At 51.1% G+C, this 17,711-nt stretch overlaps 1 protein-coding gene across 12 annotated transcripts in view; it reads right to left on the bottom strand.

Moving 5' to 3' along the window:
- The window catches only part of PLEKHG4 (pleckstrin homology and RhoGEF domain containing G4), an 84,419-nt gene that overhangs the window by 53,557 nt on the left and 13,151 nt on the right, over positions 1 to 17,711 (bottom strand). For 9 of the 12 annotated variants that reach the window (XR_014886024.1, XR_014886025.1, XM_085234538.1 and 6 more), the window contains exons 1-3: positions 11,188 to 11,535; positions 10,791 to 10,988; positions 1,951 to 4,111 (exon numbers count right to left, since the gene is read on the bottom strand). Coding sequence is in view for 10 of the 12 variants with exons in the window: in XM_085234538.1 (XP_085090664.1) it covers positions 1,951 to 4,111; positions 10,791 to 10,988; positions 11,188 to 11,520 (2,692 nt within the window). In the remaining 2 variants the exon portion in view is untranslated. Of the gene's footprint in view, positions 1 to 1,950; positions 4,112 to 10,790; positions 10,989 to 11,187; positions 11,536 to 17,711 lie in introns of those variants that run through there. The other 3 variants (XM_085234544.1, XM_085234545.1, XM_085234546.1) reach the window with 2 other exon arrangements.

The raw sequence follows: 17,711 nt of genomic DNA, 5'->3' as shown, positions 1-17,711 counted from the left end.
AGACATAAAGTAGGTTTTCTGTAAATGGAACCAATGTAAATTTTAAGACAACCAACCCGAAAGAGGTCACATTTTATTCAACATCTTTCCAAGCTAGGTCATATTTACACATAAAATAAGCTCAGTTTGTGAATGGGAGTGGGAGCGAGGGGAGAGAATTGAAAGATGAGGAAAAATCTGTGGATACAGCAAACTCAGATGCAGCAGATTGAAAGGGAGTTTTGATCCGACCTGCAGCACCTGCTTTAATAGGAGCCCACAAATGCCTCACAGAGAGCAGAACGTGTGCCTGCTCATTGCTCCCCAGGTGGGCACTGCAGATCTGAACCAGACACGGGAAGCTCGGGGGTGTGGCTAGGTGTAGTTTGGGCAGGATAACCCCAGCGAGCAGCCCAGCAGCAAAACGGCCCCAACAAGAGCCAGGCACCAAGAGCTCAGCTCACCTACAGACTGAGCAGCTGGGGAGGAAAGCACTGTAGGACTGAGCCTGGGACCTTTGCTTCACTGTCTGATTTCTCACTGAATAATTTCCCTATTACAACATTTCTGAGAGTTAAAGGGAGCGAATAACTTGTTTAGATCTCCAAGCAGTCAAATGTAACAGACTAAACTTCTTATCGCTGCAGAATTTAAGAAATACCCCAGTGTTAAGGAATAGTGAGCTCCCTCTGCCTTAACCCCCCAGCCACCCCTTTTCTGATGACTGGGCACACATCTCCCAAGCAGCCATGGATGGGCAGCGTGACCTCTTTCTGCTGCTTGTGGTTTTGGATGCTTTTCAGAAACATCAGAGCTGACCTCTTCATTTCTCAGAAGATAGATGCCCATCTCTCGTTCAAAAGTATCAGAGATGCCCAGCAACAGTGGGCCTGCCCAATTACTGAATTAAACTCTTTAGTGCAGTTGGAAGCAGAAATTTCCCATTCATGAATGGAGATTCTCCATTAGGAGAGGTCACACTGAGGTCTGAGGCGAAACGTGACTTCTGGACACTCCAGAAAGTAACAACTGTGCCTGCAGCCAAAGTGCTGCATCCAAGCAGATACCGGCCACGCATCTCTGCCAGCTCTGCTCCCCAGACATGCTCCAACAACGTGCATCTGCACCTCCAACCCTTTCAAGCATCCTCACATTTCAAGCCAGATAATTTTCCTAGCCAGGGGTCTCAGGGAATGCGAGCTGCTGAACTGGAATGGCATGCTTCCCCCGCCCCCGCCACATCTCACTGTGATGCACAGATCTAACTCCAGCTTTCCAGACTCAGCAAAGCTAAGCAAAGCCAAAATCGTGTCTGTGGGACTACACACTGTCTGCTACAAGAGGCAAAGACCTGGACTGCCAGCGTTGATTCTTCTCAAAGGGAACAGTTCCAGCACAGCAACGAGGCATTAAGAACCCTGGGCAACACCTGCTTAGACATGTTGTTAAAGAGAGAGAGGGAGTGAGACTGAGGGGAATCCCTCAACTCTGCAGCTTGCCTCTTGCAGCAGCTGGCAGCACACACACACACACACACACACACATTTGGTGATCTTCAGCCATGTTCCATAGCCAGTATCTGACTGTGCCATCCGCTGCTGCTTCTTGTCAGTCATCCTCCCACAGCCACTCTACTCCAAAAAGTCAGCCACTCTGCTCTCATGCACACCTACTGCGTGCACCCATAATGCACATACAGTGAGTGCAAAGATGGTGGTTACCAGCCATCACCCCAACTTTGCCCCGTAACAACATAAATTTGCAAAGGCTGTGGAACAAAATACTGCAATAAATCCAGCTTTGAAAAGAAAGTTAACTTCAAGCCACAAAAAAAGAAAACCTAATCGCTTTCCTGTGGTTTGTGCTATTACCCCAAAGCCTCCTGATACTTGCCAGCAGTAGCTCTCCAAGCACTTTGCTTTCTGCCTATGTTATCAGTCAGATAAACACACAGACACCCAGATCCTGTACCTTTAGGAGATGATGCTTCTGGAACTGCCTCTGGGTGGGAGTGCAGAGCAGTGGGCTCTATGTTCCCCTCAGCAGGTCCTGAGGACAGTGGTCCAACCTCCAGCTCCTCTTTTATGGATTCCAGTGTTTTTAAGGCTACTGCCTTTGACCTGTCCACATCAGAAAAACTGTCTTTGTTCTCCTCCCCTCCCTGCAAGTTCTGGGCTGAAACACACTCTGAGTTCAGCATAGAGTTCACTCCACTTCCATGGCCATGATTTTCTGTCCACCCTCGTGGATCCCCACACCTCTCTCCAGATTTGAGGCTTCCAAACTGACTCGAGTCTTCTGCTTGAGGGTCAAGACCCAGCAAAGATCCACTGCTACCTGACTGTTCTGCCACCTGCTCGCTCTCTGCTGGCAGTGCAGTTTGGGGCAGCATGGCATCTTCAGCTCCCTTGTGCTGACAAGCAGGGACCTCTTGCTCTTCACCATCTGAAAGCACTCCATCCACAGGAGCGTTGGTATTACAGCAACTACAGCAACTCTGATGCTCCTTCACAGCCTGCACTTGTTCAATCTCTTTGACATCCTCGGGGCTCTCTCTTCTTCCCACCTCTATTTCATCTACTTCTCCTCGGTTCAGCTGTTCTGGAGGATTTACTGGAGAGCTACAATTTGTTTCCAGATCAGCGCAACAAGCTTGGACTGCTGCTGCATCTGCCAAGTTCCCTGAAGGAGAGCCTCTCTCCACACCCACAGCTGAACTCTCAGGTGTGGCAGGCAATGCAGTGGCCTGGGCTGGCGCAGTACTTTCACCAGCACTCTGGCAAGAAGCATTGGGACCTTCCTTCAGTGTGCAGCATGGTCCCAAAGGCCCCAGGACAGACCCGAGAGAAGGATCCACCTGTGTCACCTCACGTTGATGCTCTGTCAGCAGTTCTCCACGTTCTTCCATAACCTCCTCTTCAGCAGAAGCATCTGGATTTGTTTCTGGGCTCTGCTCCAGCATTTCAACACCAGGATTTATGCTAGAACCATCGCTTTCTAATTCCATGTTTCCAGTAGAACCAGTCATTTGTGCTTTGCAGCTGACACCATCTCCAGCACACACGTCACCGTTGCCGCACAGCGCACACTGCCAATCCACAGAGCACTCACTGCAGGCCTCCTGCTCTGCAGCACAGGCATCTTCTGCACTGCAAGAAGGAGCTGCAGTTGCAGGAAAACTGTTTCCCATGCTCCCAGGAGCACCTGACAGCAGCTGACCTTCTGGAGACAGCTCTTCACATGCCGTCGTTTTGTTGCTTTCCAAAGGAATTACATTGTTGAGAACTCCTGGAGAAGTGCTCAGAGTGTCCATCTGACAGTGCTCCTTTTGCATAAGTGCTGAGTGAACTAAGTTCTTGGAGTAGGTGCTATCTTGAATGACAATAAATCTGTGCTTGCCTTTAGATGCATCCACTCTTGTCCTAGGCTGAGTCAGATAACTTAAAGCCAGTGACTGGGTTAACGAGCCTGTCTGTGATCCAAACCGGGGCAGTGAAACTTGGGCAAGCTCAACGTACTCTCCTTCAAGGTCACTTTGCAAATCCTCTTCAGGAACAGGACTGGAACACACACCATTGACAAGGGTTTCACCTAACTGTGGAGCTGGGCTGTTAACAACCAGGTTGTTGCAATTTGGATTTTGTTCCTGTACACACTGTGATTCTAGGTCTGGCAAACTGCGCTCAGCATGGTCCATGGGGAGACACAAGAGTGAAGGTTTCCCTGTTGTCTCTGGAGTAGTAATATTATTTTCAATTATTTTTGGTTTATTTATAAATTCCGGATTAACCACGTTATCCCAGGGAACACGAAATATTTTATCATCAGTGGTCAGTAAACAATTTTCCAGTGCTATACCCATCCGCTCTCCATTGATAGTACTCAACCATTCCAGAGTAAAAATAGAGGTATAGGAAACTTCTGGAATCACAACTTCTTCTACATTATGCTTGTCTTTTGCTAAACACTTCAATACGATCCGTGGAGACTTCTTCAGATAGGGAACCACCTGCAGGTAGAAGTCACCAGGCTTCAAGATTCGCCAGTCAATGGAAGCCAGCTGGACTACAATCTTCTCGTGAATGCACAGGGGCCAGCCCTCGTGGCGAAACAGCAAGCCACAGTACTGAACCTAGAGAGAAAACAGAAAGCATGTTCAGCAGCAGGAACACAGCTCAGCTCAAGCTTCTGGATGGGAGAGACCCCACGTCTTTTACAGAGCAGCTGCAGCGATAGCGTAGCTGAATTTGGGGTCTTTGGCAGTCAGCGTAGGGGAGTTTCCCATACTGAGATAGTCTCTTTAAAAGGAAACCAACACAAAAAGGACAAGTTACCAACACAAATCATCAGCGTCTCAAGAGCTGAATACATACCAGCCATCTGCCACAAGCATCAGCCCTACTTAAAGCTGGGTCAGCACAGACAGGCAGAGGGCTGAGCCCAGAACCCTGGGGTGCTGATGTCAGAGTTCCCACTTCCCAGTGGTCAAGCAGAAGAGCTCTTCTTTACCTTAGTGCTGCAAATGCACAAAAACCTCTGTCCTCAACTAAACATCACCCACAGCCTAACCAGACATCATCAATATGCACCATCCTTGGAAGCATTCAAGGCCAGGCTGGATGTGGCTCTGGCAGCCTGGTCTGCTGGTTGGTGACCCTGCATACAGCAGGGGGTTGGAACTGGATGAGCATTGTGGGCCTTTGCAACTCAGGCCATTCTATGATATCCAGAGCTTATACAGCACACTCTAGGTTGTACCAAGTTTACTTGAAACTAACCAGGAGGAGACTACAGATGTAGAAACATTACTGCACAGAATGCCTCTACCCAGCCTAGTGCTGCAAGACACTGCCTGTCTGGTGAAGGGCCCTTAGGCTAAGATGTGCTGTGGGGGAGGGAAAGCAGAATGAAGGTACTCAGTTCTCCTGAACACGCGCTGTTGAGGTGCACAGTGTGTTTCACCTGACTTTGGTTGAGTCTAATAGAAGAGCAGGAAGCCAGGTAAAAGGCATCACACAGTTGGAGCAACTGAGAGCCTATGCAAAAACAGGTGGAGACAAGTTAGGAGGAGTCAGCAGCAAGGGATCACTGTAAATCCACCAGTGAGTGGAAAGAGATTGGTGAAACAAAGCAGGAGAAAGGAGGCAGCAGAGCGGGACCTGCACAACCAAGCTGTGCAGCCCCTGACCTGCTGAGCCCTGAGACTCTCAGCTACACCATGTCTTCTTCATACAAGCCCACTTAAAATGTTTTGCACTCAGACTTCGTAGTCAGCCAGATGTTGGTTCATGTCAGCCACATTTTTCACTTTTAAGAATTCCCACCAGAGTCTGAGTCATCTTCAGATATCCGGAATTAACCACTCTTTTGGTTCGGGTTGATAGCAAAACATACTGAAGTGCTGAGAAGCAGCTCCTGGAGATGCCCGCTAGGCACAGATCTGCCCAGTTTTCCAACTTACGGTCATGTTCTGAATGTTTCATTTTAGCATTTCCTCCACGTTTGCATTTAGAAGTCCTGTTACAGACATAACAGGAATTCCCTACACCTGCAACATGGGCTCAGTGCGTGAGCCTTCCAGCTCCCTAGAAATCCACCCTCGTCTCCAAACACAGCAGCACTCAGGACTCCCCCCGTACCTCCCCATGTGCCTTTCTCCTATATTTAAAAAGAAAAAAAAACAAAAAAGCAGTGACCCCAGGCATCAAACAAGACAAGTCTGAAGATAGCTCCCAATTAAGTAAAAGTTCATGGCTGAATCGACTTGACTCAATTATTTACAGCTTTATCACAACATCAAAAAGTAAAAATCGCTGCTTTGAACTCGATTTTGTTGGGGTAAAATGAGGTCTAAATCAAGCCACAAGTAATAATTCATTCTCAGTTTGATGATTAACTTCACTTTCTCTGTCAAGACAAGGTCTCAGAAGGGATTCCCCCGTACTGGATACAATACTTAAATTGGAAAGCTGTCATCTAGAAACCCAGGCGTGTTAGGATTGGCAGCAGTGACTTCAGGCTTTTTATCTCGTTCCTCTCGCGTGGTCACATGGAAGTCCTGACAAAGATTGCTATTTATAAAAGTGCTGTATTCTGCAGGCCAGACAGATGGAAGAAAAATATTTCAATTCAAAGAACTTGTCATACAGCAGAGAGGCCACGAGACTGGAAGCAACCTCCTGTACCCTCACACACACTGAAACGACAGGTGCTGGTATCAAGCTATGTAGTCTCCATGTTCCCAAATCTGTACCTTAAGCCAGCTGGGTTTTTCCCCTCGCTGCACTGCTCACTCTCCAGGTTGGTAATTCCCCCCATGTATGTCACATCCCCTTAATGCACCTCCCCCACCATCTCCTAGGCCTGCCTGAAGCACCTCCTCAGTGATGCCTTTTTAACACAGCTCCACTTGTTACTGTGTGAAGCCTTGCAGAACACCAGATGTAACAGCACCAACATTTCCCAAGTGGGCTAGAAGCATTTTGCTCCTTAGAGCTACGATCACCCTCACCCTTCCAGCCACACTCCTACAGTAACACAGCCACCAGCTAGCTCTGCTCCCCAAACTGCTGAACCCAAAACACAAACTCTGCCCACCACTTTATCACGGCACGTGCTCACACTCTGACTCTTCCATCACACAAGCTTCAGCACAAAGTTTCACAGTTCATCGTGTGTAACACATTTACCCACCTCTTCCTGCTATTGCTTATGTCTCCCAGCCTCGTTTCATCACAAACTGGTCATCAGCACACTCTTACTTTTTATGCCAAGCTCGCAGATGAGAAGCAATGTGTCCCGTGACTCCCGTTCCCAACCCAGCTTTCACTGCAGTACACACAGCCTTCCTTTCACCAGTTTTTTTGCCCATCTTGTCATGCTTGCATAAACCTCCATCCCTTTGACACAGTCGTTAACTTTCCATCTGACCCATAATAAATCCTGCAAGGAAGAGATTAAACCACCTGTTCTATGGGAAAGGCTGTTCTTAACACTACCTGCCATGGAGCAAACCACGTGACAAAACATTCACAAATGCTTTAAGGCTCATTTAATTCCTTCCACACTCAGTGACTGCTGTTGTTGTACGCTCAGCTTGTTCTCTGTGTTTTGTTGCTAGCCCTGACTTAATAGATTCAATACAAATCCCTGTTATCAGCATTATGTGGTAACTTCTTCCATATTCCAGGAGGAGATCAGCTGGTCCTTTCTGTTCCAACCCAGTCATTTCTGCTCCCACTTCAATCCTGTTCTCTGCACAACCAACCATCCACTGCCATACCCACATGCTGCATTACTACCAGGAAGAAAAAGCTAAGATAAGACTCAGAGGATCTTATTATCTTTATATCCTAACTTTGAGCTTAGAAATCTGCCTCCCTTTCTTTTCTCCTTCCATTAAACTGACTTTAAAAACAAACCCTATATAACCCGACACGCGGCTTGTACTTCCCTCAAATGTCAGTGGATCAGAGCTTTGCAGCCCTCAACCCTCATGCTTTCTGATCTCCAAGACCAAAGTGTCTTCTATAGTCTTTTCCTGCACAGCATGGCTAAACTTAGCAGATCAAGACCTCCTCCTACAACACGCAGTTTGCAGAAGTTGCTTCAGCCATTCTCAGGCCCCGCATAACTCATAGATTTCTTCTGTCACCAGAGTATTTCTTAATAAGTATGTTGAGGCCATCGGGGGAGGGTGGGCTGACAAAAAGGATCAGTTCTCAAGGACTACAAACAGTTTATGTAAGAGAGAAGTGAAAAACACCGCTAGTAGCAGCACGAACACAAAGCTCCATCTGCACCTACCTGACCTAAAGAATTTCTGTTAAAACCTGGATGCAGGTTTGGGGGCTTTTGTGCATTAAGAAGTCCGACATCCAACCTCACTGCTGAGATGACCTGTGTGCCTACAGACACACAACAAGTGGAAGAAGCCTCAGCAATAAAATCACCAAACCCAAAAGACAGAGCTCTCAGAACTTCCTGATGAACCTGCAAAGCTGCCATCTGAACTGCAGCAAGAGCTAGATGAACATCCAGCAAGCAGGAACGCAAGTCCTTCCAGAGCCCAAATGTTTCAGAGGCTTAGAACTTTAGAAGCAGAGCACCCCTGTGCTGCTCCAAAAAGCACCTTCAAAGAGATTACGTGAAGAGGCTTATTTCAGTTGTTTTAACATTTCAATCTGAGGCTCAAGCATTTCTGCTCTTCTCATGTTCAGTCACTGCCAGAACCAACCCAGGCTGGTTGGGGAGCGCCGGGCTCTGTGCCCAGCAGCTGCAGCCAAGAACGCTGCCTTACAGGAAAGAGCTGATGACCAATGAGAAAGGTATCACAAAGGTCCCAGGGCCCTGAGGACTGCTAGGCTGGAACAAACCAAGCAGTCCAGTTAGCCCAGGATTTGAAGACTTGTAACAAAACCTGGTTTCTAAGCAGACAGAGACCCTCCACGCACACCTGGAGATCACAGACTGTTGGTTCTGTTACATCCAGCTGAGGCCCATGAACTCACCTAACACTTCATTGTGGCCTTCCAGTACTTGAAGGGAGCATATGAACAGGAGGGGGAACAGCTGTTTACAAGGGTGGACAGTGAGAGGAGAAGGAAGAATGGTTTTAAACTGAGACAGGGGAGGCTTAGGTTAGATATTACGAGGAAGTTTTTCACACAGAGGTTGATGAGGCAGTGGAACAGCTTGCCCAAGGAGGCTGTGGATGCCCCATCCCTGGAGGCATTCAAGGCCAGGCTGGATGTGGCTCTGGGCAGCCTGGGCTGCTGGTTGGCGACCTGCACACAGCAGGGGGCTGGAAGCAGATGAGCATTGTGGTCTTTTCCAACCCAGGCCATTCTGTGATTCTATGACTTCACGAAACCACCGCAGAAGCTGAGATCTTGCTCTCTCAAAAGTTCCCATGGTTGCCATCCAGAGAGCAGTCAGTTTTTTGCACTTCAGAGCTCTTAGGAAAAGCTTAATGAAAACACAGGAGGAAACACTGCTTTTGTTTACGCTCTCAAGAAGGCAGGCAAAGTTTTTAGGGAACAAGTAATGAGAATTAGTCCTGTAATTTTAGACAGCGAGGAGGGACAACGGTGAAGAGATGGAGCCAACAATAAACAAGAAGCAATTTTGAGCAATAAGAATTCAAACAAGCAGACTTCTAAGCGAAATACGGCACAGCCTGGGCTTCCCATAAAGAAAGTACAAGGCTCGAGGTTCCCTTGTACGCCCGGAGCTGGCAGTGCGAGGCCAACAAGCTCACGATTCAGGGCCAGAAGGGCTCGTGAGCCAGGCGGGAAGGCGGGAAGGCGCTCTGCCCTGCTGTGGCACGGCTGGAGGTGCGGAGGGGCAGCACCGTGTTGCGCTTACAGCCACCGCTACGGCCTGCAGCCTGGGGGGGCTGGCTGCACCCCGAGCCCTGGCAGGGCCCCGCTGCCCACACATCAGAGCCCAGCGCCCTCACCTCTCCCACCTCAGCGTTCCTCAACCCCCACTTTTCCCATTTCGGCGTCTCTCATCCCCCACACACCCCGCCGCCCTCACCTCTCCGCCTCACGGGCCCTCAGAGCGCCACCAACGCCTCAGGGCGGCGCTCCCGCCTCTCTCAGCTCTCTTCATGCCCATCAAGCCGCGCTCGCCCTCCTATTGGCTCCCGCAGCTTCAACCGCCCTCCTATTGGCCGTTAGGCTGCGCGAGGCCCGCCCCCTCACGCCCTACTCTGAGCGCGGCCATCGGTTGCGGCGAGCGAGGCTTCGTGGCTCCGTCCGCATCGCCCGCAGCAGGAGAGGCACGGCGCCATATTGCCGCCCACAAACACTCACACGGGGCTATGGGACCCTCTGTCGTGGGCTCGGTGCCGCAGCGAGATCTGCTGGAAAGCCAGGCGGCTTCCCGCGGTGGGCGCTGAAAGCCTGAGGAGGGATTTCTGCCCCCCTCCTGCTAAGGGGGGAAGCCATGAGCCGCCTCAGCATCATGGCGCACACAGAACGCTGTGGAAATCCCCACACCTTGTGGGGCTCAGCTTCACCTCAGCCATATCTGAGCAGTTCCACTTGTGTGATTTTCCCTCCTTGACCATGAGGAAGCGTACTGAAAACCCGGCTGTGTACAGCCTCTATGGCCAAAGCCAAAGCAGCCAGGGCAAACCCTACTTATAGGGTGGTGGTTTCTTTTGGAGCCAAGTTTGCAATGGAGGCATTTGACTCATCGTTTCTAACATTTCAGCCTCCCAACAGTAAAGCCCATTAATCTTGGTCTCGCTCTGGCAGTAATGTGACTCCTTGAGGCTACGGAGCCTTGCAATGGTTCCAGCAACCACCAAAGGGAGCCAGGCTGCTGGGACACACAGCGGGGGGCAACGCTTCACCCCAACCCAACAGCTTCACCCCCACGGCTGGAGAGCCCCTCAACTCAGCCATCATTGGCTGGATGTGACTCTGGGCAGCCTGGTCTGGTGGTTGGCGACCCTGCACGTAGCAAAGGGATTGAAATTAGATGGTCATTGTGGTCCTTTTCAACCCAGGCCATTCTATGATTCTACGATCAGCTCGCAAAGGCCATGCTAACCCTCCCCACCAAGCCCCAAAGCCTTTCACTCAGTATTCCAATTCTGGAAGGTGAGGGCACTGCTCCACATCTGATCTCAGCAAGGTTTGCTTTCAGTAACAATTCCTCAACTGTTTCCTAGTTGTCCGCCTTGCCCTCCCACCTAGGCTGACGAGCGCACGCTTTCTGCCAGGCACTTTACATCCCCCAGCAGAAAGAAGGTTCACCAGCAAAGCCCTAACAGGCCACAGAGAGCGTGATATACTTACACAGGCATCCTGCTGAATGCACTGCAGGATGTGCTTGGCTGGAATCAGGAAGTCTATGAGGTAGCGCAGTCCATCCCCACGGTACGTCTTCTCCACCACATCAAAAACTTGGCACAGCACGGTGGCGGCCGTAGCCTCGAACGGAGGGTAGAGAGCTGATAACGTGCTCTGAATGCAGCCGTCCAGCGACTCCGAGTCCTGCCAAGAGAGAAAGCGTGAGCGGTGCGGCAGCGTGGGACGCCCCAGCCAGCTCTGTGCTGGGAGTGCAGCCACCTCCCAGTGCAGGAGGGGAGAGGATCAAAGCAGCAAACTGCCGTCCTTCCTCCTTTCTTTTGGCACCAGTGACTTCAGGTGGAATAAAAAAAAAAAAAAAATTAAAAAAAAATTAAAAAACCACCTCTCTCAAAAGGCGAGCGAAGCGCTCACAGAGCACTGCGCACAGCGGCGAGATTCCCCAGCTTTTGCTTACGCTGCAAGTCCGTCTTGCTGAGCTGGGTGGGGCTGCTATTAAACCATTACCGCAGCACGTGAGTGCGTGCGAGTGAGCGAGAGTGTCATGGGGTGGATGGAGCACAGCCCTGCCGCCTGGGCACCACTGCCGGGATCCTTTGCAGGCCAAGGGGAGATGCGGGGGAACGCTCGTGCCGATGTTCCTCAGCACGCTGCAACCCACAGTGCTGCCGGAGCTGGTTGGTAGCAGAGGAAGCCGCTCACTGGTGTAATTCTTCATTGTTCTCACGGCAAGCTCTTTTGGGGAGCCAGGAGTCTTCTGCAGTGAGAGATGCCTCGCACAGGATCACAGCCTGCACCGACAGGACTGCCCCTGTGCTCGAGCACGCGCCTCAGTGCCCGTTTCCTGCTCAGGCGATGGCTCGCAACTTCCCCTGCTGCTGCTGCTCAGAGCCAGCCACGGCCTGCCCGCATTGTCAGAACCCATTCCAACGCTGGAGGCCAAATTCTGATCTGCTGCATGGGTGCAAGTCGCGAGAGCTTGCCAAAAACTAAAACAAAATAAAGCAATCTGCAGACATCTGCAGAGAGGATCGAGAGCCTTCCCTGTCTTTTTGTTTTACGGGGGACCCTTCTGGCTAACCCAAAGCCAATGGGAGTGAGCTTTGCGACAGAACCAAGTGAAAGTTTACTCAGGTGTCTGGCCAGATCCTCCTCTGATATACATCCACCTCCTTTCACTAGAGACAGCGAAAGCATTTGAGCCTCTGGCTCAGAAGCCTTCAGCCTCCTGCAGAACAGGAACAGCTGCATGGACATGCCTGAAAACACACCTCAGTTCCACAGCACGAATCTGGAGAGAAAGTTAAACAAAGCTCACGTTGCCAGCCAGGACCAGCAGGAGGAGGGATCGGGAGGAAGGAAATGTTCACTTCTTCCATTGTAGGAAAGGGTCCTTTGCTCCAGACATCAACTTGAGGAAGTGCCTCAGCCACAGAGCAAGCCTAAAGTGACCAGCAGCCGTAATGCTCCTCACTCAAACCCTCCATCCTTTGCAGCTGCCCAGCTCCACCATCCTTCCATTCCTCATTTTTGAAAGCATGTAGGCACAATGTATTGCTCAGTGGTGCAAGCCTTCCTGTAGGAAAGCATACAGGATTGCACAGGAGAGATGGGCACAGCCAGGCAGTGCCTGCACAATCCCTCCCTGCACCAGTGTGGATGACAGCAAGCCACGATCTGTCTGTGGCACTGCTTCAGCTTTTTTGATGCTGTTTCTCCTGATGTCAGCAACAAGCAAGGCTGAATGGCAGCAAGTAAGCACCTACCCAGCTGCCTCCTGCCATAGCCCTCAAGGTCATTGTAACCAGCTAAACAGAGGTTTAGGAACTATTTTTCATATTCTTAACCCAAGGACTCAAAAAGCAGGAGTAATTTGTGCACACTGACAAATGCTGGATGCTAGACTCAGTGTTTAGGTCTAAATCCCCTCCCTTTTAAGTTTAAACAAGTTTCTATCCACCCAGAACGTAAAAGCAGTATCAACCCCCAGCTTTGATTCTATTAACCAAAATGAAAAACCTCTTTCAGCTGGACCTGACATAACATACAGAACTGTGCTTTTGAGTCCAAACACAGCCAGCTGAAGGCAAGCACAGCTCTGGTAAGGCTGTGCCACCAGCTTCAGGGCTGCCCCGTGCCTCCAGGGGAACAGGAGGCCTTCACCTGCTGCTCTTCCCCCTAGCACCAAAGAGCCCAGCTGTGGGCTCCCACTGGTATTACAGCTGGCAGCATCTGGAAATGATTTCAACCTGATCCTCTACAGCCCCCAGATTCAAAACCTTGGCCCGTGGCAGCTGTGGGGTTCTGTTCTGCCCTCTGCCCCCATACCTCTTGCACAATTCTTGCAGATATTAATCCCCCTTCCACAGTGAATTTCGTTTACTGTTGCAAATAAAACAAAGAAGTAAAAATATTTGCACATGAGCCGGTGCATTGCTCTCAGGTTCTCACACCATTCCTGCTGCCTGAGCAAAGGCTTCACAAGATAATTATTAACACTGGCACCGAATCAAAAAGCCTTTATATGGTTAAAATAAACCAAGCTGTATATTATTCTACCTTTAGTAAAATACAGGATAACCATAGCCTGTAGCCATTGTAAAGTTCAGTGCTAACAGATGCTTCCCCTCTCTCTGGTTCACTGTACCATAAAGCCATGATACCTGTTCAGGCTTGAAGGACGGAGAGCTGCTTTCAAGCCCCACCTTTGGATCATTTCATTAGGTTCTCTGCTAACTCCACTGGAAAAGCCCCAAATGTGGTTGCAAACGCATGCATCCCATTGGGATCCACCTGATGGCAGAACCTCCTCAGAACACAGCGTGGCAGAGCTTGGAGCAGACTGAACTCTGAGCATAGACTTGGGAAATCAATTCACAGTCCTGGAGATGGGATGGGGCTGCTTATTTGTCTGGTTCTGGGACAAATAAGCTTCTCAGGAGAGAGAAGGAACTGCCTTGGCAAGAGCAGTGGCCCTGAAGGAACCACGGTTTGGAAGCACAGGGAACTCAAACAGAACACCAAGAGAAGGGGGCAGCATCCTCCACTCCAGATGCCAACAGAAGCCCGCAACCCATCCTATCCACAAGCCACATTCCCTGTGCCACTCAGGGATGCAACCCCCACCAGGAGGCACAGGGAGCCAGGATAAGGATCAGTGTCCCAGGAGAAGGAGCGCGAGCCAAACCCAGTAAGGATCCAAGGAAAGGATGCGCTCCTGCCCACACCTGCTTGCACAGCAGCCCCAGAAAGCTGGCAAAGCCCCACGCAGGGCTCTCCTGGAGAAAGCAGCCCCCTCTGTGCACTGCAGATCTCAGGCCAGCCGGTCTCCAGCAGCATTGCCACATCCTGCTAATGGAAAAGGCCTGAACACATGCTTCTTTCCAAACACAAACAGGACTGCTTTCCAACCAAGCCAGAGAGCATCTCCCTGAGCAAAATAAAAAAAAACAAGTCTTGGGACTCAAATGTTTCTTTGTAAATAGCACAGGAGGCCCATGAACTCCTGCACGCTGCCGCCACACCTCCCAAAAGAGAACCAGGCTTTAAAAATAACTGCTCCATAAATCAAGGCTCTAAATAAAGCCCAGGTTAAGGTCACGTCCGGCCACGGCAGCTTTCACCACACCGCAGCTGGGAGCTGGTTGATGTCACAGCCCTGCTCCAGGGACCCATCTACCTCTCCTCATGCAAGCAGCTGCTGCAGCATGTGAGGAGCCTGCAAGGAGGCATCTGGAGCGAGCAGGAGCTCCTCAGCCCTTTCTGGGTGCCTTTGTGGTCAGGAAGAGGACTATAGCTACTGGGAGCTCCTGCCATGCTGCAATTCAAGTTGGACATCAGGAAAGATCTCCTCTCTGGAAGAGCAGTGATGCAGTGGCACAGCTGCCCAGGGAGGTGGGGGAGTCCCTGTCCCCAGAGCTGTGGGGATGTGGCACTGAGGGACGTGGACAGTGGGCATGGTGGGGTGGGGTTGGGGATGTGAGAAGTCTTTTCCAACCTTAATGACTCTATGATTTCCTTCTGACTCAAGTTCTTCCTCTTTGGGACCTGCTGCTCACCAGTCAGGGCTGAGTACAAGACCTCCTTCAGGTTTGGAAAAGAAGTCAGCCCACCAGGGATAAGAGAGATGAATCCCAAAGGTACACATCAGGAAAGTGCCTAGGATGGAAGCTCAGGTGGTGCAGGACAGTGCTGCATCCCTTCCCTGCACGGACCTGCACTGCTCTAGCCACCCGGAGCCACCATTCCCTATAATTCACTTGACCACCTTGGATGGAAGCCAGCATTGTGCTCAAGAACACTCGCCTACAAAAAGTCCTGAACAAGGACAACACGAAGAAGAGGCACAAATCTTCCCTGCTGACAGCCCAGATGCTGTCTGAAGGCTCCTAAAAGTTCCCAGCAAGCCCAGGACTCATGGCAGACAACACTCCTTTCTGGCAGGCTGGACCGGCCCATGCCACATGCTGAGGCATACATCTGGCAGCAGGAACTGAGGATCTGCAGCTTTGGCAGGGTGAGCACCCAGCCTCCAAACGTCGCCTGCGTGTGGCCCCCGGCCAGGTTTGGGGACTGGGGGAAGGGAGCCCCAGGCAGGCTGTGCAGGGCCGGGTCACTCTGCCAATACAGGCTGCCGTGCTGCGCCGCTTGGCTGGGGCTGCTGGGCTCTCAGTTGACGTGAGAAACCTCATTTCCAGTAAAAACAGACCTCTGGGCTTTCCACGAACCCTTTCCACTTTCTGACAGCAAGCTTTTCCTTTGGGGGGGAAAAAAAAAAAAGAAAAGAGATATTTCTGTGTTCAAAAAGGTCTCCAGCTAAAAGCAAGGCTTGTTTTTCTGACAAAATCTGAGATTTCCCACTCCTTTTCTGCAGGGAGGAGAACCCTCCCATCCCCATTTCCTGAGCAGCTCTAATCGCAGCAGCAACGAGTTCAAGAGAGGAAAATCTTCCCAGCACAAGTGCCAGCTCCCCCGGCTGTGAGGCTCTGGGGGAGGCTGGGAGCAGAGCACCGCTGCTTTGGGGTGGTTGGGCTGTAGAGCACTCTGCTCACTGAGCGCTGCAGCTGCGAGGCTGGCATTCACACCGCTGTCCTGCGAGATGCCCACGAATGGCTCCACCTGCTCTGTGGCTGAGGGTTTTTCAGGGAGAAGCAGCCCAGCAGCGAGCCGTGCTCCAGCAGAAGGCTCTCACAAGCCGGCTTCGTGCACAGGCTGTGCCTCCACCGGCCCCTCCGGCCTCGCAGGGAGTGGTGCTCTGGGAATCATTTCCAGATGCCTCCCTGCTCCCCAGCCCTTCCCTGGGCCGCCAAAGCAGCTCCTACTGGGCAGCCGCGCAGGATTAGCATTCCAGGCGCTGCAGGAAAACAAGCGCTTGGAAGCGATTAACTCATGATCTCTTGTTTAATTAAACAAAGGGGAAAAAATGATGTATTTGCTTTTCAGCTCCGAGGTCCCGCTTCTGCGCATGCGGGAGGGCTGGGAGTGAAAGGCAGGGCAGCCCCGCAGCCTGCATTGGTTTGCACTGTGGGGACATCCTGGGCAGCTCTGGAGCAGCGCAAGCCTCCCAGAGACACAGCACTCAGCACCTCTTCCTCAGAGCCCCGCATTCCCTCTTCTCTACCCTTTCCTTTAGGTTTCCCCAGCACTACGCAACACTGCCTGCAGCTCCCACCTGTCCGTGCAACACCCAGCGCATCAGAAGAGCTGCTGACAACTGCACAGCAGATGAGGGTGGTCACACAGACCCACAGCCCGAGCGAGACCTCTCCTAGCCAACTGGAGATAAACTCCTCCTCGCAGGCTGCCCTCTATTAGCTACAGCTCAGGGGGTCAGACAGGTGTTTAAAGAGCATCTGAGAAAGCAGACCCGAGCCCTGGCCTGGAGCAGAGGTGCTCCAGCTGACACAGGGGCCTGCGGGTGAGAAGAGCTGTGTGAGCACCACCACCATACAGCTGGGAACCAGCTTACCTTGGTTTAGTTCAATCAAGGGATTAGGTCCTTAATCTGAAATAACTGTCTAAGCACAGATTTTATTTTTTTTTTTAAATATCATTGGCATAGCTCTAACCGTGCAATTAATTACCTGTAATCAGAGTAAAATCAGTAAAGAGCTGTAATCAGCGCGATACAAAGCCCTGGGCACTTTGGTAACACCCTTCCCAGCAATGGACTGGTGCTGGCTGCGCCTGCATTTGCCTGTCACCTCCCTGAGGCCCCAGGACAGAGCTGCACAAGCTCCCCAGGCTTGTTGAGCAGCCAGCACCACGTGCTTGTGCTCCAGCCAGGGCTCACAGCATTTAAAGTGCCACCCGAGCCAGGAACTTCCACTTCTACAGGCCAAACACTGGCACCTTACAGTGTAAGAAAGTGCCCTTTCTTACCAGTCTCTTCCAGTAAGTGACTTAAAAAAATAAAAATAAAAAAAAATCACTCTGTTCACTACCAATTGGAAGCAATTGCTTGAGCTTGTTTGTCTTATTAGTTACAGCACTTGCTCCTCTCCCAACTTCAGGCACCAGCATTGGTTTGACCCAACCGACCTAACAGCAACACCCCATCTTCTTTACCTCTGCCATATACTGGGGTGCTCTCAACAAAAATCACAGAACTGTTAAGGTTGGAAAAGAGCTCTCAGATCCCCAACCCCACCCCACCGTGCCCACGTCCCTCAGTGCCACATCCCCACGGCCCTGGGACACCTCCAGGGACAGGGACTCCCTCACCTCCCTGGGCAGCTGTGCCACTGCACCACTGCTCTTTTTGAGAAGAAATCATTCCTAATATCCAACCTGAAGTCAAGGTTTCATTTACACCTGCCAGCTGCAAAGCACACGGAGGCAGTTCTCAGCCACACGTCAGCTGCCTCCATCATCCTTCAGCCAGGAGCATCAGACCCTAACCCACATATC

The sequence above is a fragment of the Meleagris gallopavo genome, chromosome 13 (genome assembly GCF_905368555.1).
Source record: "Meleagris gallopavo chromosome 13, MGAL_WU_HG_1.1, whole genome shotgun sequence".
Taxonomy (NCBI): Eukaryota; Metazoa; Chordata; class Aves; order Galliformes; family Phasianidae; genus Meleagris; species Meleagris gallopavo.
The sequence above is the reverse complement of the archived record's forward strand: the minus strand, read 5'-3'. Positions and strand labels throughout refer to the sequence as shown.